General features: G+C 39.2%; 1 protein-coding gene across 5 annotated transcripts in view; it reads right to left on the minus strand.

Annotated features, from left to right (window-relative positions):
- Positions 1-1,916: 1,916 nt before the first annotated feature.
- LOC125228217 (myelin transcription factor 1-like protein) overlaps positions 1,917-24,354 on the minus strand; it is a 57,416-nt gene continuing 34,978 nt past the window's right edge. Inside the window, exons 5-16 of one of the 5 annotated variants that reach the window (XM_048132697.1) lie at positions 23,829-23,987; positions 23,163-23,418; positions 20,813-21,010; positions 20,508-20,712; positions 19,878-20,023; positions 19,001-19,092; positions 15,964-16,177; positions 5,522-5,731; positions 4,896-4,958; positions 4,283-4,572; positions 3,972-4,132; positions 1,917-3,469 (exon numbers count right to left, since the gene is read on the minus strand). In XM_048132697.1, the coding sequence (XP_047988654.1) occupies positions 3,167-3,469; positions 3,972-4,132; positions 4,283-4,572; positions 4,896-4,958; positions 5,522-5,731; positions 15,964-16,177; positions 19,001-19,092; positions 19,878-20,023; positions 20,508-20,712; positions 20,813-21,010; positions 23,163-23,418; positions 23,829-23,987 (2,297 nt within the window). In that variant the 3' untranslated portion in view covers positions 1,917-3,166. Of the gene's footprint in view, positions 3,470-3,971; positions 4,133-4,282; positions 4,573-4,895; positions 4,959-5,521; positions 5,732-15,963; positions 16,178-19,000; positions 19,099-19,877; positions 20,024-20,507; positions 20,713-20,812; positions 21,011-23,162; positions 23,419-23,828; positions 23,988-24,354 lie in introns of all 5 variants that reach the window. The other 4 variants (XM_048132698.1, XM_048132696.1, XM_048132699.1 and 1 more) reach the window with 4 other exon arrangements.

The following is a 24,354-nucleotide window of genomic DNA, read 5'->3' on the forward strand; positions in this document are numbered from 1 at the left end:
ACTAAAAAAAACGGCAAATTTGTAAAATAGAGGGCTCCGCGGCTAGTTAATTTCTTGAAACGCGTGCCTTCCTAACGTCCTTGACGTTGGCGGAATCATCGACGAACTATATCCTGACACTTCAAAAAAATATTGAAAATATAGGGGTGAAGGTTAAATTCCCATAGAAAATTTAAATTTCGCGCCTTTTTAGGGTTCCTTACCAAAAAGGTCCTTTTATTTGTGCCCTTATGGTGCGACTGTCTGTCTGTCTGTCACATTATTTAAATATCTCGAGAACTACTTATGCTATCGCTTTGAAATGTGCAATACTTATGAACATCGTGCATTCGGCGCCAGCACAAAACAGAGAATTGGCACGTTTCTCAGCTCAAGTTGAAAACTGTTGGTCTCATAATTTAAAATTTTATTTATTAGATGGGTTCCGTAACAAAAAGGTACAAAGGAACACTTATGGTGCGACTCTGTCTCTATGTATGTAAAAAAATTTAATTGCCGATTTTGCCGCCCCCTGTCATGTGCCGCCCGGGGCCATGGCCCCCCCGGCCCCCCCCTCGCTACGCCACTGTGTAGACCCCCCCATCAATAATCGGAAAAAAATTCGCGCTCGCTTCGCTCGCGTTAATATGACAATTTTAATTGATTAAATGTTTGTGAGGTGTCAGATGGACAAAGCGAATCTATAACGATGGCGTTTTGGGTTCGGACCCCAAAAAAGTTTAAACAAGGGGGCGCCAAAACTGTATCTCGCTCTACCCTGATCGAGTGCGCGGGCCGGCGCTGGACATAGGCTACTTTTTGTCTCTTTCTAACGCGAGCGAAGCCGCGGGCAAAAGCTAGTAGGTTCATATGTGAGTGCGCTTAGTAAAACGACCCACTTTGTCGGTTACCATTAAGGCGAGATTTACTTGTATCTTTATATGAATAAACTGACAAAACGGCTTTGTAGCAATCGACAAAGTGGGACGTTTTCCCGTGCACACTCACAAATATTAACGTCGCGAACGCGAGTGTGGATTCGATACGCAGAAAGTTCCACACTCGCGTTTACGATTAAAGCCTGACTAGAAATATGTTTTTCACCACACCAACTGTTAAAGGCGTTTTTTGCTATTCGAAAACGGATAGCAAAATTGCATTTTATCCACAAGAGTGCAAAGCAATTTCATACAAATTTTAACTTGATGTCTAAAGCTGGGTGTTCACGTGTAAATGATGATTTTGAATCATAAATGTTAAATAAATTGAAGTATCTACTTTATTTATTTTTATGTTTTACAGTTCATATTTTCATAGTGTTCTTGTGGTGAAAAATGTTGTGTTTCACTCAGTGGCAAAGTTTGTTTAACCTTCGTGCCTTGATACCCTCGCAAGGCTCAAGATTCCACTTTTTGAACCATTCGCTACGCTCGCGGTTCAATATCGGAATCTTTCGCTTGCCCGGGTATCAATATTGGCCCGTGCGGTTAAACAACAACTTTGCCCCCTTGTAAAACAAATAACTATTTTTTTAAGCCTTTAAGCCACTTTAGAAATATGGCACGAGCCATATACGACACTACGAGGTTGCCACTTTTTCTTTTCTTTTTTGCTAAGCTGCATCACAGAATATATAATAGTACAAGTGCTGCATACAGCTTGCAGCTTGCTTACTACTCGATGCACGTAGGTCGCGTAAGTTCCCCAAAAAAAGAACTTAGTGGACGAAATTTAATTTATTTTTAGCTAGGAAGCATTGTATTGTAAGTATTTTTGATAGATTAGGATTTTAGGAAAGGCATGGATTTGCGGGAATTTTTACCTGAAACGACCATTCTTTTTATTTTATACATATCCTCGCCCTTATTCACCACATATGAACAGAAGTCCGAAGAGGAAACAAATGGGTAGGTAAACAAAAACTGATGCAATAATTTTGGTAGGTATTTATTATTTTTATTCTCTTTAACAACACATACTCAATATATTACAGAAACGTATATGACAATCAGAGTAGTAACATAGTAATAGGTTTTAGTATTTAAATGCGAATATAAGTAGGTAGTATCGATTTCAGTGTACCAATGTGGTTGGATGAAATAAAGAACAACAAACGAGGAATCCGCATTATAAACATAATTGTGTAAAGAACGTCACCTACTTACAATTGAAAAACAATGATTGCACACATGGTAAGCACAAATAAACGTACATCGCAAATTAACTAACTCGAGTAGAACAAGCTATCACATTCCGTAAGGTCGATAACAACAAATAAGTCTTAACACGTAACATAATCACAGTGAAGTGAACATTGGCTAACAAAGAAAGTATTAATTTAGTCCTAAAATTATCAATTAATGACTGAATTAACTTACCCGATCTAATGAGATCTTACGTCCTAGTGTAAACGTCTGGCGACGTAACAACTACATATTCACAATGTTATTTACAAAAAGTGACTAGAAGGTCCTTAAAGGAATAATCATTTCCTTTCGTTCGATAGGTATCCGGGCGGGCGCCCCGCGGCTGAAGCATTTGGCACATCCCAGGGTGAGAACTTAAACAAATATTTAACACTTGTCCTTATCACCTACTAGGTTTATGATAAAAATCTGAGTCTGCTTATTTATAATTTTCACTAAACCCTGGCCGCTGACGGCGGCCTGTATTCATAGACGAATTAATCTTTGTTGAAAGTACAATATTTACATTATTGAAATCGTTATGAGTTTGTGGGGCTAAAATCGCTTACATACAATAGTATAAATTTCTTCCCTAACAATTACATTTATTTTACGCATATACGAGTAACGGTGGTTAAAATTCATTTATGTATGTAAGCTTATGTTTAAGTCCATCTTATCATTAAGTTAGAGCGAATCTTCGTGATGAAGTCACCGAGAAGTCATCGTATACAACGGTTTACAAAACGAACAGACATCGTAGTTACCTAAGCGGAACACATCCGAGAATAGCTCGCGTGAGCGACACTGTACACAGTTCAATTCGGTCACGAATCGTCACTTAATCTATCGATTTAATTCGAACACTGTCGATCTTTGGCGCGTAGCTCCGATCACAACACTAATCGCACATTAGTTCAATTGCACTAAGTCAGTTCAGTTCAGTCGTATAAGCGCTCGCTGGCTCACTGGCGCTCGGAGTCGGCGGCGCTCTGTGAACCTTAAATAGGCGTCGGGAGCACAGTGAAGTCCTGAAGCGCATTTTTGACGGTTTCGTAGATAGGACGGTTCTCGTCGGGGCAGTAGCCGTCGGGCGAGCAGAGGGTCTGCAGCTTGGTGAGGTAGGAGTCGAAGTTGTCGTGCGCGGGCTTGTCGGGCGGCGGCGGCGGGCCGCCCGCGGCCGACGCCGGCGCCGCCTCGCCGCCCGGCAGCTTCACGTGCCCCAGCAGCGTGATCACGTTGTTGCGCAGGCTCTCGTAGTAGTCTGTCAGGTTGTTGTTCCGTTGCGATATCAACTGGCTCTCCTGCAAACAAAAACAGAGGGAATTCAGTTTCGGATCAAAGTGTAGGCTTAGTTGTTCATCAGTCGCCTATCAAATTTTGTCTGCTTAAAGGATTTTAGATACAACACCAAAGATTTGAAATCTTAAATTATTGTAATTAATATGCTGAGTTAAAACAGTCTATCTTTTTTGACTTCCAGACCCGAGTGACTACTAAATCGTTAAGTAATTTGATGGTACTCACAATGTTGTTAGTAGCACTCAAAGTCGGTTCTGTGACTTGTTTGGAGCCACGATTCTACCATCTACGTTTACGGACAAAAATAATAATATTTTTAATCGAATCAACCGAAGAAGCATTATGATATGGCACACGGTACAATTACAGTAATCAAAGTCGTCTTATCAAATCTTATGAATAAAATATTTGATCCTTAATTCTGGTCTGGTGATGCTTCCTACTCGCACCATAAACGACCGATCTGCTGAAATCGTATCCTCATTATTATAACATTGTTCTTACCCGTTCGCCGTGGCTGAGGTGTGTCTCCATAGCGTTGATGTCAGACTTGAGGCGCATCATCTGCGACTCCACCCGCGCGTTCTCTCGCTGCAGCTCCGTAATCTCTTGCTCGAGGGTCATTAGATCCTCACCGTTCCCCGTCTGCATATTCATCTCCATTCCTGGAAAAACATACCAAAATTTTATAAAGATTACTTCCAGCGACCGTAAGAAGTTTTTGAAGAACGCAATATGGCAGAGGGACAGTGCTATTTTTTAAATTTGCGTTTGTGGCGATTAAATCCACGTGTGAGTGTGAATTAGATAGTTACCTGAATATGGTTTAGGATACAGCGGCGTGATGTCATCAGGGTACTTTGGTTTCTTTGGTTGAGGTGTAGGGGTAGCGGCGCCCGCGACAGGGCACCCCGATAGCGAGCGATGCGTCAAAAACGACCCGTTGATATGCCCCGACCCGTCACAGCCAGGAGTCGGACAATTGACTCCATCGAACTTGATGGCGGATGCCGCGGCTGCCACGGCAGCTTTGTGTTGTTCTACGGTTCCTCCGCTTTCTAGCACTCGCATCTTGTTGCGGTTCGCGATCGGGCATCCTGAGGCACTGGAGAAAATATACATTATTAATTAGTATGGAACAAACAATAAGTGGTGATTCAAACAGTTTGGGTTGTAGATACGTTGGAAACAGCGGAAGTTAATTGTTAATACCTATCACTAGTAGTCTCCCTGGCATACTAACTAGCTTACCATCACCACAAAAAAACCAGCTAAGCCAGAAGATTTCTAGTGACTCGCATTAACCAAATGCAGTTCTTTTTAGTGTTACAACGTATCTAAGGAAGTCTCTGTTTCTACTTACGCTACAACTACGGTTACCTACTTCTACATATGACTACTTTCTACCTATTTCGCATTAAATCTTACCTTCGATGCGATAAGAATTTCCCTGTAGCGTGTCCAGATCCATCACAGCCCGGTATAGGGCATCTATGCAGCGTGCAAATAACCAATTTATCGTAAAAATAAATTACACAGAGATTCGTCACTGGGCGTAATTGCAAATCGAGGGAAACATCAGGTTTACAAAGTAGTCGAGCGTGTTGTTTTCGGTTCGGAATAATATTTTCATACTTTATTGTATAACATACATGAATAATGGCTGAATGCTAAATAAACATTAGGTACGAGTCGGATACGGTCCAAGGATCTCTTCTCGATTCAACGTGAATTTACGTCACAAGAACTAACATTGTAGGCAGAATGAAATTATGTGTGTTAGATTTTTATTAGGATAACACTAGCGACATAAAAAGGGTCAGAGAGGATTATGGGTGCTAATATATCTCTGGTTTTTCCGATACTTCAGATGGGAGGGTTAGAAGTCAAAACTATGTTGGGAAAGTTAATCCTACATTAAGTACTCAGAATTTATATTATGTAGGTATACTTCGCGACTAAGTGTTAACCAATCTTCTCAATCCAAACACCCATTAGTCACTATAAGGCTATTATAGTATCCTTATCCTTCACCAATAAAGACATCAACTGACCTGAGTGGCTCGGAGTCCTGTCCGTCCCTGGGCTTGCTCTTGGGCTTGTTGGCCCTCGGGCAGCCCGACAGCGAGCGATGCGAGGAGTAGTTCCCGGTGACGTGTCCGGAGCCATCGCAGCCGGGCGTGGGGCACTTGAGCTCCTGCGAGTGGGGCTGCAGCTGCGAGCGGTCGGCACGCGGACATCCCGACAGGCTGCACATATAAAGACTGCTTACAATGGCGTGACGGGTTAGAGCGGAGATACGGGAGATGATTTGGATAGCATGGGATTCATTGGGTAAGCCGGTCGACTGGGGCAGCACAGCGCACAGAGCATACCAAAATGGCCATTTAAGTTTAAAGCTTACTGTATCTACTAGCCGGTGAATCATAACATAATTAATTAATTATGACATATAAGTAGGTTGGGACGAAGGATTAGTTTTAAACCGTGGGTGAAAAGAGAAAGAAAGGCACACATCCATTACACTAAATAGTGGTCAATATTTTTTTTTGTTTTAGGAACATTTACAGCCCTAGAACACAGATTTATTTAAATTCTCCTAACAGACATCTGTACCCTTCATCAGCTGTTGAACGTAGTGTTAAAAACATTTAGTCAATGTCACCCTTTAAACGTTTCTATCAGCAATTCCCGTCAACTTTGTACAATGCCACGTCAGCAAATTTTAATTGATCCTATTTTGTTACCAACATTTAGTAATATAATTCGACTTTCGTAAGATATATACAGGATAATTGTTATAATTAAGAAAATATAGATACTAGAGAACCTTAATGACGAAATAAAACTTAATAAAATCTCAATTCATCAACAAAATCTTGAACAAAATAGGAATTAATAAAAACAAACTTTTCCTAATTTTTGTACAAACTTTTCGAGAACTTCTGCTATAGCTACATAAGCTACTATATAAATTACAGTAAGTTACCAAATTAAGATCAAACAAACTCCTAAAAAGTTTTCAAAACTCGTATCTTACACGCATGAAAATTGGGTTAATTAACTTTTATATTAACGTGTAGGTAATTGGCATAAGTTAATGACTAAAACTCTAGAAGTCTCTAATGAAATGTCCCAGTTTATTTGTATTAATTATCGCGACCAGAGCTAAATAGCACTAGTTTTGAATATTAAAGATAAATAACTAACTATATTTACAATTACAAGCCATTTCAAACTTTAAACTTTATGATATCTAAATCATGTCAGTGACCCCTACATTTCGCTTTGCGCGCGTGACTTCATTTTGATATCACAACATAGGTTAATTTGAATTAGCCTCATAGTATCTGTTGCGGTGAAGTTACCTGTATCAGTCGGCAATGCACAGAATGCACTTGGCGGTAAAAATAGGTAGTATGCATGTGTTGAGATTTATGGGCAGGAACGCGCTAGTTTACATTAAGTTTATTTATAACTGAGATGAAACACTATTTAGAGCACTTACACGTATATATATTTGTTTATGAAAACGTTATAAATAGTGTCTTATAGGGAATTTGACCCGCTTCTCTCACTATTATGTATATAAATAGGATAGGTCTTAGAGAATAAATTATTTTTTATGTTAAAAACAATATTGCGTTAATAATAAGTTATGCATAATATATAATATACGTGGTTCATTGTCTTAGTCTTCAAGATCTTAGACATTTGTTTTGGTGATAATCTATACAGTTAGGTACCAAAGTGCAGGTTTTGCTAAGGTGGAAAAACTTGTAATTTCTACCAACTTATATTGTAGGTATGTATTTAAGCACCTCATTAAACAGGTAGGAACTCAGTATTAAGTAGGTAGGTATCAGGCAGATAACATTGAAAATATAATACTAATACAAGTATCGTACAATAACATCCCGGGCTTATGGGGCAGGTATGCATACATGCACGCATGCATGTAATCTTGAAGTTGTAAGATTGTTACATTTAATATTTATAGAAAATATATTTTCACTGTAACGATAATTAGAAACAAAACATATGAGTTAGGCTGTGATTCAGTGTGTAGTCAAGTAGTACGCATGACCTAACATACCTAGTCAAGCCTTGATTCAATTCTATCATTTTATCAACTCACTTACAACTTACAAGTCTGCTTTTAAGTATGTTTTGTTATCGGTGCGAAGTCATATAGTTGACTATAAATCTTACGGAGTCAAAAACAAAGGTACGTACATGTGAGAAAACATGATATTGTTTAATTCTCATATTTTCATAACAGTGATGTAACTCGACACAGAACCGTAGCCTGGGCTATAATACCTATATCGGAGGAAAATCTCAAAAGGAAGGATATGATATTTGATGTATGTAAGTATTTATATTGAATCTAGGCATTGAACGAGAGATCAAGATCGTAACTTTATAAACTAATGAACTAGACGCTTGAACTTGATACGATATTACTAGCTATGAAGAGCTAAGGTAATAAATCCGCATTTCCAGTCCGACAGTTGTGGTTGCTGCACAAAACGCGCGACTAAATAATGTGGAAATCACACAACAGATTTCAGGATGCGGTGAGTTTGCGGCTCCTTCCCTTTATAGGAAACGTGTTCCTAAAGGAGTAAATTCGTCACGATTGGCGATGATTTGGCCGTTTCGCTGGCACCCTTAGAGGTATACAATACAAGGTACTTTTAGAGGAAAATCTAAGTTTAAGTTAAGAAAGGAAATCGGACTGTTTGGCAGCTTTGTAAGCAGTCACTTTGGTACAGAGTTCTCATCGCGTCTCAACCAGTATAAAGGGTAGCCTCGAGTGTTGTGCCGATTCCACGTGAAGAGAAATCTCACAGTGTTGGTTAGAATGTAAGCCCGGAAGAGGGGAGGTGCTGTTTAGCGGCTAGACGGTGTCATTTGCCTCGGCTGGATGCGCGGAAATGCGCAAATTGCCGTTGAGGGGCGCAATTGTCACTGCAGCGTGCACCGCGCTAATACAGTCATATTGCACTCCCAGAATATTGCCCTGGGGACTCGGAACACACAGGCAATAACTAGACGTATAATCTAATTTCTGGCATGAACTGAAAATGGAATAATTCCCGAATAGAGAACTTTTGAAAAATTATAATTCTTGTAGTTTGAAAGTTTTTGCATAAATAAATAAGCCTATGTTCAATACAGTTTGCCATACCTGCATTGTTAGTACCTGCACTATTTGTTACACTAATCCAATGCAAAACACGTGGTGGTTATTTTACAGTAAGGTCTATAATCGTTTGAAAAATAAGGTATTGTGAAAGTGTGAGGGCCACGTTTGTACAGAGGGGCTACTTTGATTCCCAGCCCTTCTCAGAAAGATGTAAGCTTCTATTGAAATAGCGGTGTGACGTCAGCATCGACCCAACTAGGGTGGAGTGAAACGGTTTTTATTTCTATTGTAAGTCCTGCTTTGTAAGAAGAGTCCTAATATCCACTAGTTAAAGTCTACCGATTAGAGTTTGAGTATTTAAAGCCCGAATAAGACGAAGTGTATTTAACTGTTCGAAACTTCTGGAATTTTATTTGAATAAGGTTTTGCTTATCTTATCAGATTGAGATAAATAATATTTATGTATGATTTACATTACAAACTTAGTATGCGTGATTTGTTAATGATACCGTAATTACATTGCAAAATGTTATTGACAAAGCGATGTTTGTCCTTTCATCGGCAAACAACAACAAAAAATGCCTTATTAATCACATCTGCGATACGAATACGTTCGCCTCTCGGCCAGTGCGAAAAAAGTACAAATGGCAGACAGACACATCATGTGAAGAGCAGGCAGACATAATGTAATGCAAGGAACGTGGTTTTGAGTTTCATCGTGGTTAATCACATGTCTACTGTCAGGTTGTCAGGTTACTATGCCACTCGTATTGTTACATAACCTAACAAAATATAAAATCTTATCATAGTTGGTTGTACGTATCATTAATTTTATAATATTTTTGTCTTAACGGAGGCGAAAAGTCGCCGCTGTAAGAGTTTACAGAAGTTAAACAAAGTTTTATGCAACGCGCCAAACTATTTAAAACTTTCTGAAACAACACCACATAGACAGTGGCGCCACCAAAGTTACAAACATGAAAAACAAATGATAAAAAGTAATAAAATGATTAATGGCTCAGTAACGTCAGCTGTTGTTGGGTGCAAGTAACGCTAGTTACGGCAACGTGTGCCGGCCGCTTGCCTGCGATGCGTCGCGAAGTTGCCAGAAATGTGCCCGGAGCCGTCGCAGTCCACCACGGGGCACTGGATTAGCTCCCTCTCTCGCACCTCTGGGCCGGAACGTATTCGGTAGCCCAGTTTGCCGAAAAACTCCTCGTGAAGATAACTAGCAAAACAATTCAACAACTTAACAAAACAAAAAGTAACAAAACTATTTAAAACTTGTATAAAACAAACAAAAATTAAAACATTTACTATAGTGGGCGAACTAAGAACAATAATAAACTAAAAAAAAGTTCCGCCGACGCATTGTTATGCGACCTTAACGTATCCAATTTTAGTAACTCAAGGCATTAACCTAGAACGCACGCTGTAAATCATAAATTAGCGTGAACTGGTCGCCATTAATAGCTAAATATACGATCACTATCAACGTGAAGCGTGTGTAATGTTTACAAAAGTTTGTCAGTCTTTTGTTAGCACAGTTTCAAAAGTTGGCAAAAGTTTTGGAAAGTTATGTAAAGTGTTGATATTGACACATACCTGTTTCGTTGCATAGTTGTGATCGGCGTAAAGTCTATAATGGCACGGATATTATTAATTGTGTATCTTATCGTTCAACTGGTTATCTAGCGCGGCGCACAGCGTGGTGCGCAGGCGCCGGTATATTTAGACTGAACCATCGACTGTGACGCGCACACGTTCAGATACCTCGCGAACTTCACACCACTGTCACTACACAAAAGTCCCTCAAACAATTTTATCACTGTGTAATTCAAACACTGGTTCACTTGTTAATGTTTATTATGCGCATTTTTATTATTTCTACAGATTACTTTTCCATTAAAGTGAGTTCTTCATAAAATTACCGTTATAAATTCAAACGTCAAAACGCAACGTTCGCGCGTCTCAAATGCCACGGGCGCGAGTATCGGGACGGCCACGACGCCATGCCTCGCGAGGGCTGCCGCTTACGTCACTCGCGCGTCGAGTCATTGATCAACAGCACAGGAAAACTCGCAATTCAATTACAGAATATAATAGCGATAACGGCATTGTTTTATGTTTGAATTTAGTATTAATTCACAATGTCACCACTTTTTACATTAGTTACAAAAGTTTCAAGCCGAAATAGTTTGTTTGACAGTTGTTTTAGACGCTTTAAAAACTATGATTAATACATTCGCAAGTCACGTTATCAAGGGGACTTGCCGACTTTCATAATTAGCCAGGCTTTTATGGGTTTCTTTTTAAATGTTTGTAAGTTGGCTAAAAGTTCTACCTGCTACTTTCGCCGAGTTAACGCTTATATAACGCCATTTTAAATACTTCGAGGTGACCTTCAAAGGGTACAAAAAGAAGGATGCGTGAGCTCCGAGCGGCGTAAAATACCATTCTTTGTTTTTATGGGATTTAAATGTAGAGTAACGGATATAAAGGACACAAAGAAAAACTAGGTAATAAGTATTTGTTCGATGTTTGACAGCACAAAAGTTGTCAAAAGTGTAGATATTTTTAATAAGTATGGTGCATAAGGGTAATTCCGAATGACAGAAATGCTCTGGTAATTCCGAAAGGGGAATCTTGATATGATGGAAATAATGGTGATTTTTATGCGACTTTCGTAATTAGATTACTTTCAGAGTTACCCTAATGCACCTTATTTCCGTTTATATTATAGATCAAGAAATCCAAACTTGATCACATATTGGTTACGTAATGTAAAATACCCTATAATGGACGGTGATGCCATTATGGACAAAAAAACATTAATCCTTAAAAATAAGTATCAATGTATCAGTTATTGGATCATTCTCTGTTCTGGATAGGTATAATTAATGAATAATATAATACATTTAGGTAAGTAGGTACAATTGCACATACTTATGGTCCAAGAGTTGGCAGGATTTTGGAGTAGGTCCTTGAGGCAACCTGGAAAGGTGCTCAGATGCTTCTCTGATCATAGCCAACATCAGGTCTGCAAATCTGGCAGCTGGGGAGCGGGGCTTTATCGAGCTATGAATTTTTAAAGATTTAATTTTTTGAGGCCCAAAAAAGGTGTTTGAGGCAACCTGAAATTATTAAAAAGTGAAAGTAGAGTTCCTCAGAAGTCGCATAGTATTTATGCCAGATCATTTGGCCGGGTCCTTCACCGTGCCAGAACAGTGCAAAGTGGTAAAAAAAAATTCCACAAAAGGTTCTTGAGGCAATCTATTATTTTTACCAGTAAAAGATGAGGGTCTAAATAGCCATGGAAAAATAATGCCATGACATGAGGTGGGGTCCGTACCCTGCCTTTCGATCTTGAAAGTCAATTTTTTAGTTTTTCGTAAATAACTCTTAAACGGTGGCCCACAGCAAAAAAACATGTTAAACAGAAAATATCTACATAAAATTTCCTACAAGAAAGGTTATGTACGTTTTTTTCGATAGGATCAATATATAAATGGATAATTTAGTAAGAAAGTTTTTTTTAATCGATTACATGCTCCGTTTTTCGTCAATACCTCGTAAACGGTGGCCCACAGCAAAAAAATATGTTAAACAGAAAATATCTACATAAAATTTCCTATAAGAAAGGTTATATAAGTTTTTTCGCTAGGAAAAATTTTTTAGTTGGAAAATAGTTTTTAAATAGATTACATGGGCCGTTTTTTGTTAATAACTCAAAAACGGTGGTTCACAGCCAAAAATAATGTTACACAGAATTAATCTACATAATATTTCCTACAAGAAAGGTTCCATAAGATTTTTCACTAGGATCAATATTTTAGTAGGTAAGTTTTTTTAAATTGATTACATGAGCCGTTTTTTGTTAATAACTCGAAAACGGTGGCTCACAGCCAAAAATAATGTTATACAGAATTAATCTACATAAACTTTCCTACAACAAAGGTTCTATAAGATTTTTCGCTAGGATCAATATTTTAGTTGGAAAGTATTTTTAAATAGATTTTCTAAATTATCAATTTCAATACAGATCCTAGCGAAGAAACATACTTAAATAAACTTTCTTGTAGCTTGTGATTAATTTTAGATTATTTTAGCTGTGGGCCACCGTTTACGACTTATTTCCGAAAAACTATAAAAATGAACCATATAATCGATTTTCAAAATCTGGCCTACTAAATTACCTATTTAAATATTGATCATAGCGAAAAAACGTACATGACTTTTATTGTAGAAAATTTTATGTTTGTTATTCCCGTTGAAGATTGATTTAGCTGTGGACCACCGTTTTCGAGTTATTATTAATCTACATAATATAAATATAAATATTGATCCTAGTGAAAAATCTTATAGAACCTTTTTTGTAGGAAATATTATGTAGATTAATTTTGTGTAACATTATTTTTGGCTGTGAGCCACCGTTTTTGAGTTATCAACAAAAAACGGCCCATGTAATCTATTTAAAATTACTTTCCAACTAAAAAAATTATCCTAGCGAAAAAACTTATATAACCTTCCTTATAGGAAATTTTATGTAGATATTTTCTGTTTAACATGTTTTTTTGCTGTGGGCCACCGTTTACGAGGTATTGACGAAAAACGAAGCATGTAATCGATTAAAAAAAACTTTCTTACTAAATTATCCATTTATATATTGATCCTATCGAAAAAACGTACATAACCTTTCTTGTAGGAAATTTTATGTAGATATTTTCTGTTTAACATATTTTTTTGCTGTGGGCCACCGTTTAAGAGTTATTTACGAAAAACTAAAAAATTTACTTTCAAGATCGAATGGCAGGGTACGGACCCCACCTCATGTCATGGCATTATTTTTCCATGGCTATTTAGACCCTCATCTTTTACTGGTAAAAATGACAGATTGCCTCAAGAACCTTTTTATGAATTTTTTTTTTACCACTTTGCACTGTTCTGGCACGGTGAAGGACCCGGCCAAATGATCTGGCATAAATACTATGCGACTTCTAGGGAACTCTACTTTCACTTTTTAATAATTTCAGGTTGCCTCAAACACCTTTTTTGGGCCTCAAAAAATTAAATCCTTAAAAATTCATAGCTCGATAAAGCCCCGCTCCCCAGCTGCCAGACTTGCAGACCTGATGTTGGCTATGATCAGAGAAGCATCTGAGCACCTTTCCAGGTTGCCTCAAGGACCTACTCCAAAATCCTGCCAGCTCTCCGTCTATTAGGTACTAAGTTAATAAAGTTAAACAATGATTCTTAAGAATTCAAGCTAAGTAGGATATTTCGAAATTATAAACTTTATATTATGTACTTATATGCGTATCAAATCAAGTGTATTGTTGTATAATGATAACACTTCCGTTCTATGTTTTATGGTAGGTTAGGTAGGCTTAGTGTTAGGAAATTCTTGCATTTGTGAGGTACACTTGGTCATAACTATTTCTAATCTACACTTCTGTAAACACCACCAGAGTTGACGGTTGACCATAACATATTGAAATAAAATCTCCTTATCAGCTAAAGTACCTACCTGAAGTACCTCTACCACAAGGCTATAATCCTGTTTAGCTTAGATAAGTATAGTATCGTGAGTAAAAGTAACACTTCCGATTGTTCGATTATATTGTTATCGCCGTGTTGATTTAAGTGTGATATATCCGGTACACTGACGTGCTCAGAATACTCAAATGAACATTACCAACATACCTATTTAAATCAATAAAATTCAGACTAAGATAAGTTGACAGCGATTTCAATAGGGTGCCTAGACTTAAAAAATTCATAATTTCATAAAAGTTGACATTTAAAATAACCCCAGCGGCGCAGTAGCTAATAATATGTTTTAGCTTAGTCTGACTCTAGTATGGTATCGGTACTCCCTATCTAAAATCTAGAGTAGAAACCCAACCTGTAAATTTAATGTACTATGTTGAAATTAGGCCAGTAAGACCCTCAAACTTAGTTATATTCACTACGACATTTTAGCCCAGTTTAGACATAAACTACATGCAGTAGGTACCCATATAACTACAAAGGGCTAATGAAAACTAACCGTATTGACCTAACCTACATACCTATTGCATAGTAGTAGATAAATCAAGGTGCCCTTATTATGATTTAAATGAAGAACACGCTCTCCTTATTGGTCCTAGCGAGGACGCGCCGAGGACACGTTGGTGCAACTTAAATAGGTCTAACAATAGTACTAAGTAGGTACTTACTTAAAAACGAATGAACTTATTCATTACACCTACCTAGTGGTAGCAGGGCGGCTCACTCCGCGATTCTATCGCCGCGCTGCAAGTACATGCTTGCGGCCGCGAGTTCGCGGCCTAATCAGGGGTGGCGCGCGTTCTCACGGAACGCACGTTCGCACGTTCTATTGTTACTTTCCGTCGCGAGTTTTTTTTAAAGTTTTTATGCGATGTCCGCTTGTGGAATGGCTAATAATGCTTAGTTAAATAGATATCATGAATAAAATAAATACCATAGGACATTTTTACACAGATCTACTATTAGTAAGTACCCCGGAAAGGTTCAATAAGGCTTGTGACGTTGGAACTTAAACAAAAATATATAAAAAATAGATATACCTAGAAAATACCCAAGACTTGAATATAATAGTATAACATTTTATCTGAGTATTAATTCGTTTTAATCCATAGGCAACCCTATCGCCGGACGCCGCGCACGTGCGGCTCGTTTCTTTGTAAGAATTTTGTAGGCATTTAAAAAGGCGGCATGTTGTGAACATCAAAGCATGCGTGGGCCTTCTGTACTTGTACTATTATATATTCTGTGGTGGTAGTGATATGGTCTAGGTATGGTATAAGATGGAAGCCGGAAGGTAAACATGTTTCTGCACGATAGGTGCAAACTAAGTGGCCTTATTAATTATTATTGTGTGGTTATTAAAATGCCTCCTATACACTTTATTGATATACAGATGATTAAAGAACACATGAACAGGAATGTGTCGCGAGCGTATGAGCCCTTTGCAACACCGAGGTGTCTTAGGACAACAGAATCATGAATCACCAGTTGGGTTTCCAATGGTACCATGCAAAGTGCCTGAGCATGTTGGTGTCTATTTTCTTTTTCTTTTCACCTAGTTTGTTGCTTACTGTGATAGATAATAAAACATTTCATACGGTTGAAGAACTAATAAGTACATATAGGTTGGAAGAGCCACTCATGATCTCCATTCTCCTCCTCCCTGGATGGATGCTGACGTCTGTGGTGTGGAATTCAATGCTGTCATTGTCGAATGGTCACACGGTGCTCCGATCGATGGTGGCGGTCCCTGTTCTTCAATTTGTCAGAACTGCAATAACATGCAATATTCACCTGCTATCCTTCGGCTTGTCGTGCGGCGCGTGCGGCGGGGGCATGTAACAGGGTGGCGAATATGGTGGTGCATGCGGGGGGTACGCGGGCGGCGGGGGGTACGCGCCGCACTGGTACTGGTAGCCGCCGTAGCCGGCCGCTGCTGCCGCCGCCGCGTAGTCAGGCTGCCCGAGCCCGTAGCCGGCGACTGGGTGCGGGCTGACGCCGCCGTAACCTGAGAACATTGATGGCTCTTAGGCAACAGTAACTAGGTATTCCTGCATGGGTACCTAGCCAACATCACAATCGCTTAAGCTTCGTAGCGTATAGTATATATGTCGCAGGAAAATGGCCAAAACAGAGATTTCATCAAATTACTAAGGGATATGATCAAATCACGCAGGATGTCAAAATGGCGAATCCATTTTATCATTTCTCTAGAAAATTTCAGTCATTTGACTAAATGCCTTACTCTGTTTAGTGAAATCACAAAATCGACCAATAGACACGCCACGTTTTGTCATTTCACTAGATTTGACGCCTTACACAGATCAACTTAGCCCCAAACTAAGCATAGCTTGTACTATGGGTGCTAAGCAACGATATACATACTTAGATAGATAAATACATACTTATATACATAGAAAACATCCATGACTCAGGAACAAATAGCTGTGCTCATCACACAAATGCCCTTACCGGGATTCAAACCCAGGGCTTACTTATATGTGGTCGGACTTATGGGATCTTGTTTGCTTCTAATCATGCAGAGGGTTGGTAAGTACCAGTGGCGGCTGGTGAAAATTTCAGCTAGGCAACACTGAGCAAAAAGAAACCCACTTTTACATTAGGTACTTTACTAGTAATCAATTTTAGGCAAGCCGGTGGGAATCGGCTTGTATGGATCAGCCGCTGCTGGTAAGTACCTAGGTAGCTAATTTACTTGACAGACAAATTAAAAAAAGTCTTCCTTAGTTTCTTAACAACGGAAAGGAAATTGCATTGCAAGTGCAAAAGGAAAATGCATTGTTTATGTAGTTAATAAATTACGATACTGGTTTTTCCCCTCACTAGCTCGGAAACACGCGTTTTGTCCTTTAATACCAGCGGGTAAAAACGCATTTTATCCACTAGTGGGTAAAGTAATTTGACCTTGAATAAGTCAAATTAACTGCTTTAAAATCGATAAAAGTAGGTGAATCTAGTAATAAAGATGATTTACCACCTGTGGAACTACTGGAAGCAGTGATAAACGCATTTTTTGCGTTGTAGTTTCCTCGCTATAGTGAGGGAAAAAGTTTTGTGTTACACTCGGGTGCAAATGTATTTTACTTCTCGTGTGTTAAAAAACTCGCAAGTTCAGGATTCTATTCTCGAACCACTCGCTTCGCTCGTGGTTCAACTATAGAATCCTTTCACTTGCTCGTTTTTCAATTCCACACTCGGCGTTAAAATACAACTTTGCCCCCTTGTATAACAAATAACTATTTTCTTACCCAGCGTAAACGATAATTATAAGATTTCTAATAAATTGACTGCAATTTTCAAAACCGTTAGAGTCTTGCGTTCTTTGTTCAAACTCCAAGTTTATATTACATCATTAGTCGACGTAGGGAATAATTATAATTTAATTTTAAACACATGTGCACCCGATGGCAAAGTTGAACCGCGTCGTCGATCAGTTACCGCATGCTCTGTTTTCTTGTAACTTAGTAAGCGAAGGCGAGCAGCCGCCTCAAGCAAACCAGTGTAAAATATAGTTTAATAAAATTGACGCAAGAAGAAAAAATAAAATTTAAAAAACAGATTTATTTCTTGAGCCATGTATTTCTGAAAGCGTTATTAGTGGAGTGGAGGCAGTTATTCGCGGAACATTTCTCTAAATTCTGGCCTGCTGTGGCACAATCGCTCACGAAACGCTCACGAAACGAAGCGCTAGTAGATATCTATCTCTATCGCGCTTGCGTATTGACGCGACAGAGCCAGCGGCGTATCGCTTTCGTTTGGCGTCGGAGAAATGCCATTCGGCTACGGGGCCTGCTGTGTAAGAAGTCGTAATGAGAAAGTTTGAATTTTAAAGCAGTTACATATACAGAGACTACAGAGAGTCATCCTATTCGTCGCTCATGGCTTCGGCTTGACTGAGGCGAAGGTTAGCATGCGTTACGGTTGGTAAGCTATAAGAACACTACGCGAAGGCTTGGCACAGCGCCTGCCAGCTAAGATTAGCAACATTACACCGCGCAGCGCGTTGCTCGCTACACGCCACAGGGTGTACGGGGAGTGATTATCGCGGTCGCGTTTTAATTTGTACGACGTGTTTTACGTGTGGGGGGCTCTAACCCCTTGTGGAGGGGTGGAACGTCAAGTTTGGGATGTAAAAATATCTTTGCTGTATGGGTTTACATAATCACATTTTATTTTATTTATGATAATAATCATTAGGTTAAAATATAGTTTATAAACTTTATAAGAGAAGTTACTTCTGTTAAGTTTTCAAATTGTTTAAATTTCAATGTTTCATCCATATTATTCTTGTTTACATTACCTACTAGTTTTAAGGAAGAGCGGTACCTCTTACCACAGGTATTTGTTTACTTAAAAAGGGGTATCCACGACTAAAATTATGTAAGTAATTCTTAAAATTAATAAAGAATTTTTAATTTTAATTTAATTTTATTATGAACATCTATATTTGAAGGATATCTATGTATCTAATTATGCTTAGCCTGCTTGTCATACATAATTACGTAAGAACTGTGTACCCAATACAATTTTCATTTTCCCATTTTTCGTAGAAAAGTCATCAATAAAACAACTTAAACAACGGTTAAAGCCGTTAAAGGTACATACTAACAATACGGGTAACATACTAAAAGTTCATTTGCTTAATTTCAGCAGTTTAAGCTAAAACCTCTTACAATTTATCATCTAAAGGTGGTGTGGATGAATCATAAGGCCACCACTTCCCGAAGGCTTCAGATTTCCTATGCCGTAAAAAAAGTATTGTTTTACGGACTGTGCCGAAATGTTCATCTTTATCGTCTAATTGACTTACCGGCCGCGTCTCTATGGTAGGCTTCTAGATATGGATGGCTGCCTCCGCTGTCGGGCGTAGACTCCCTGCTGTACGACACGCCACCGGGGAAACTGCGGCTGGTGACAAATCGCACCAATTAGATTGATTACTCCCAACTGATTGTCAGGCTATTAAGGGATTTTTCAGTCTAGTCGTTTATACGTAAGCAGTGATCGGGGTTTTGTTTACACCGCAGCGGTATATAAGTTGAAATAGTAACTTTTATACTATTTTAAATCCCCGTTGCTTTTAAAACTGCTAGAAAATTATTCTATTTGATAGCAATATTTTTATACAATAAACTATAGTAAAATAAAATTCAGGTAGGCAATTATTTTGAACTTGATAGGTTTAGTAGTTTTTGAGAAAAATACCCAGTTACAACCAAATCTCTGGATCATTGTTTAGATATAAGTAGAACAAGTTGTACGTAGATATATAAACATTACCTATAAAGAAAAGTAAATTCAAGTACTTTGAATTGAAGCAAAGTCTATCCCAACTTGTAACGATGATTATAACAGATTTTCTGCCATTTGAAGTTTTTTAAGACAGGTTTTTAGAATAAAACTGATTGCATAAGTTAGAGTTATCATTAAGGTAGGTATGTACCTAAATTAAAAATCTTGAAACAATAACTTCGTTTCGTGATAATTAAAGCACTAATGAATGAAAAGAAAAAATACCACAAAAAATTATTTACCCTAAGATAGACAACCTGCTTGGCTGTATTTTTAAGAATTTCCATAAATTTAGCTACATCTACATTCACACCTTTCTAAAAAACAAACGTAACATAAACGCTCTTGCCTAAGAAAAGTTTACACAAAATAATCCTAAGAACTGAAAGCCTCACCTATGTGGTAAACGTGACACACTAAGGTCGAGGGTCTGCCCCTGAGGGCTCGGGACCTGGGGGCTGGCGGTCAGCTGCGGCGACGCGCCCGGCTGCGGGCTGCCGCGGGCGCCGGCGCTCGTGTACACGGGCGACGCGTACGGACCCTGGTGTGAACAAACTGTTAGTAACTCTTAACTATGGGCCACTGTCTGTCTTGGAAGCGTCGGCGTCTGGTCAAGTCTTTGGCTCGACGCAATCTTGGCGCATTGCACCATAGCGTTTAGACGCCGACGCTCAAAAGACGTTACGGGGTGGCCGGAAGGCAAATTACTTAAGCGCGCGTGCTCCAAGGTCAGCAGATATTTTCAAAGCCGAAAGCTGATTGCGGGCCCTTGACTAGCTTACAATGCCCATTGATTTAACCTTTGTCGGTTCTGCAACAACAGCAGAAAATAGAAACAAACATTTGCCTTTGTTCAAGGTTTATAAGCTCTTGGCCATGAAATTACTAGGAGTAACTGATTACTGTATAAAAGTGGCATAAGTATATTCTAAGTTGCGGGTGATAAGCGCATTGTCGTTACATATTTGCAACCCATTGCCACTGGAAGCTGACCTTTTGTTTATACCATGGGCACGATATCTCACCTGTGGACTACCGCTAGACGTGGAAAGGTCTGCCGGGCGAGGGTCGCGCGGGTCTCGCTGGCTCGGGCTGCGCGGCCGCTGAGCCTGCGCCGCCGCGATCTTCACCGACAGGTTGATCGCCGAGAAGCCCGGCGGCACTCCCGGGCCCATCGTGACTGCCCCGACGCCCCCCACTCCGCTACTCGCTTCGTAGTGGTACATTGGTCTAGGAAAGGGGGTTCAATGTCAATCATACCACGTATTTAGACCCAGTTCGACAATGTCTCGTTTACCACATAGTTGTCCCTAACCTTATCTAGGCTTACCTGGGGTAGATAGGTCCGGAGCTGGTCTCCTGCTCGGACTGATCAGTCTTCATGGGGGTGGGGAGGTGGGGGTCGTGGTACCGCTCCTCCTCCCAGCCGTAGGGGCGTTGGGGGCACTGCGCGGGGTCGTACCGCTCGAACGCGGGGACTCCATCGTAACACCGCGATTCATAACCGTACCGCGCTTCGTTCATTTGGCTAGGGAAATAAATAAATAATAATAAATAATAATAAGTAATAAATATAGGACATTCTTACACAGATTGACTGAGGCCCACGGTAAGCTCAAGAAGGCTTGTGTTGTGGGTACTCAGACAACGATATATATAATATATAAATACTTATATACATAGAAAACATCCATGACTCAGGAACAAATATCTGTGCTCATCACACAAAAAAATGCCCTTACCGGGATTCGAACCCGGGACCGCGGCGCAGCAGGCAGGGTCACTACCGTGTGTGTGTGGATTGAGTGAGCACCTTCCGAAAATAAAAAAAAATATGCTGATCATTTAGTAAAAGTCCTAAAACAATTGTAAAACGAATCTCTGAATTTGTAAAAAGATAAATCAAAAGATACAGCCATTAACATGTGCTCACTCAGTTCTCACAAACTACCAACGAAAACAGTGAATATATTCATTTAACATATAATATTTATATACTAACATTTAGTAAAAAATAGGCCAACCTACCTCTATAAATATTAGATAACCTAGTGACGTATTAAATTTTTTACAAATAGTTTCTTATGCTCACTCAATCCACACACTTTTGAAAAGCCGAATTTTGATGAAAAACATAAGATTTAGACCGCTATTATATGTGTATAGTTTAGTAAAAGGAAATGGGAATTTGTAAAATACAAAACGAACCACTAACGTGTCAGGTTTTTTTATAATACATTTTTGTAAGTGCTCACTCAGTCCACACGTTTTGAGAAAGTTAAAAATGTAAATATCTTACGATTTGTAGCACCTAAGACACTCGAAAGTACTTCAACATTTAGTAAAAATTTTTACTAAATATCCACCATCTAATATTTTATATTCGTTGTCTGGTTTTAAAGATATTCAGACATAACTTTTCTCATACAAATGTATCAAGTAGGGTGACCACACTATGTCGGCTCCTGATTTTCCCCACCTTCCCATTGTCATATTGAGATTGGGGATTTTCGTTCAATTTTGATAATAGTTCACCGGATTTGTAAGTGGGAGCGAGAAAAGAATAACTATTTCTCGCTCCCACTTACAAATCCGGTACGCTCATCTGTTAGCGCGATTAGATTACCAGGTTCTGGTTTCTTACTAGTGAAGTATTACATTCTTTGCTTCTTACCTGTATCTTCTTAGTAGTTTGTGCTTCTTACCAATTATCATTCATGTCCTTTTTAATGCATGAATGTCGATATGGTTATTATCCTGACGTCGATATACACATCATCACTAGGCCAAGAACATAACCTAAAAACAGTTTGCAGATGGATAATTAATATGGTATTAGTTTAATATTATCAAAATTGAACGAACGAAACTCCCTAATCTCAATATGACAATGGGAAGGTGGGGAAAATCAGGAGCCGACATAGTGTAGTCACCCTACTTGATACATTTGTATGAGAAAAGTTATGTCTGAATATCTTTAAAACCAGACAACGAATATAAAATATTAGATGGTGGATATTTAGTAAAAATTTTTACTAAATGTTGAAGTACTTTCGAGTGTCTTAGGTGCTACAAATCGTAAGATATTTACATTTTTAACTTTCTCAAAACGTGTGGACTGAGTGAGCACTTACAAAAATTTATTATAAAAAAACCTGACACGTTAGTGGTTCGTTTTGATCAGCATATTTTTTTTTATTTTCGGAAGGTGCTCACTCAATCCACACACACACTCACTACCGACTGCGCCAGACCGGTCGTCTGAAATATACAGATGCTTAAAATATCTGCAGAACTAAAAGGCAGCTGAAGTATATCAACGCGGCAAATATTAGAGCATTCCTCAACATTAGAGAAGATAAAGTCATGCTACCTTTAACATGAGATAGCAACTCAAATAATTTTGTTTTCGAAATATTCAGTTTGTTTATTTCTTACACTGTCAATTTCCTGAGTCTAATTTCCTTATACTGTCTATAGATATACGAGTAGATAAACATAAAGGCTACTATCATCTTTCAATGACCTCAAGGTTATGAACGGAGAGGACCAGGTGAGTTCAATATTAAACCTTCAGAAGAATCGAACGTTGACTTCGCAATTTAAATTCTTCATGGGCAATAAATAGCGCATGGATATCACTTCGATCGCCAAAATCAAAGATTTAAAGAATGCCTTACCTATAGGACCGTACGTGGTCATCCGGCGGGCGCTCGTACGGCGACCTCTGGTCGGGCGGCGCGCCGTAGCCGGCGTGGCGCGTCTCCATGCCGGGAGACTCGCGCTCGGGCTCGGCGGCCTCGCGCTTAGGCACGATCAGCTCGGGCTCGCGCTTCACGGCGGGGCTGCGCGGCGACGCCGCTTCGGGCCGGTCTCGGGACGGCGTGCTCTCTATGGTGATCGTTATTGGGGCTGGCGCTGGCACTGAGGGGAGACCTGACGAAATAAAACATGAGAAGCCATTAAAAATAAAAATAAGTGACTTGCGTGATGAAAGGAGGCTCAGCGTCAACTGTGTCAGAAATTTTATTGCGAAGTGCTGATCATTTTCTGAACCATATTTTATGATGACAGGTAAAATGAAATGGATTGATTTTAACAGAAAGAGTACTCTAGTATCTGTTTCGTATATCAGCGTATTATTTCAATAAGTATAGGTACTGTGGTTTTGTGCGTAAAATTGAGAGTTCTTTGTCAGTCTACGTACCTATATTACTGCACGCTACCAGATTACCAGGCTCTGGCAGCAGCTTTCCTTGCAGCGGCGGTGGGACAGCCAGACAGCGAGTAGTGGGTACTACAGCTAAGCCATTACAAAGTGTATGCTTACTAATATTGAAAGTTACCTGTAAGTCTAGCACGCTGTGATCTGGCAGCCGCCTTCCTAGCAGCAGCGGTCGGACAGCCGGACAGCGAGCGGTGGGTACTCCGGTTGGAGCTGACGTGGCCGCGCCCGTTGCACCCCGGCGTGGGGCACTTCAAGATCGTCTCGTGCAACGCCAATACTATATTTAAAAAAAAAAACCCTTTATTAAATAAGACTAAATAATTCTTAAAGTCAATTCCTGAAATTATCCCGGTCAAGAAGCTATAAAAACAACCAAGAAGTGTTATTGTAAAGTTGGAGATTTCACGAGTTGACCTTAAAAAGAAGTTTGGAAACTTTTCAACAAGTTTTATTAAAGTTTTGAAGGTCGTATTAAAAGGGCTACTTTAAAAAGTTCGCTTACAAATCTATATCTACTACGAACTGTGCATTACAAGAGCAAGGTCAACACGACAGGACTGCTTATTTTCATGAGGAAGGAGTAGGTACCCTCTACTGATAATGTTAACGAGAACACAACTTATTGCATTGTTCGTTTATTTTGG

This window comes from Leguminivora glycinivorella, chromosome 7 (genome assembly GCF_023078275.1).
Source record: "Leguminivora glycinivorella isolate SPB_JAAS2020 chromosome 7, LegGlyc_1.1, whole genome shotgun sequence".
Classification (NCBI taxonomy): domain Eukaryota; kingdom Metazoa; phylum Arthropoda; class Insecta; order Lepidoptera; family Tortricidae; genus Leguminivora; species Leguminivora glycinivorella.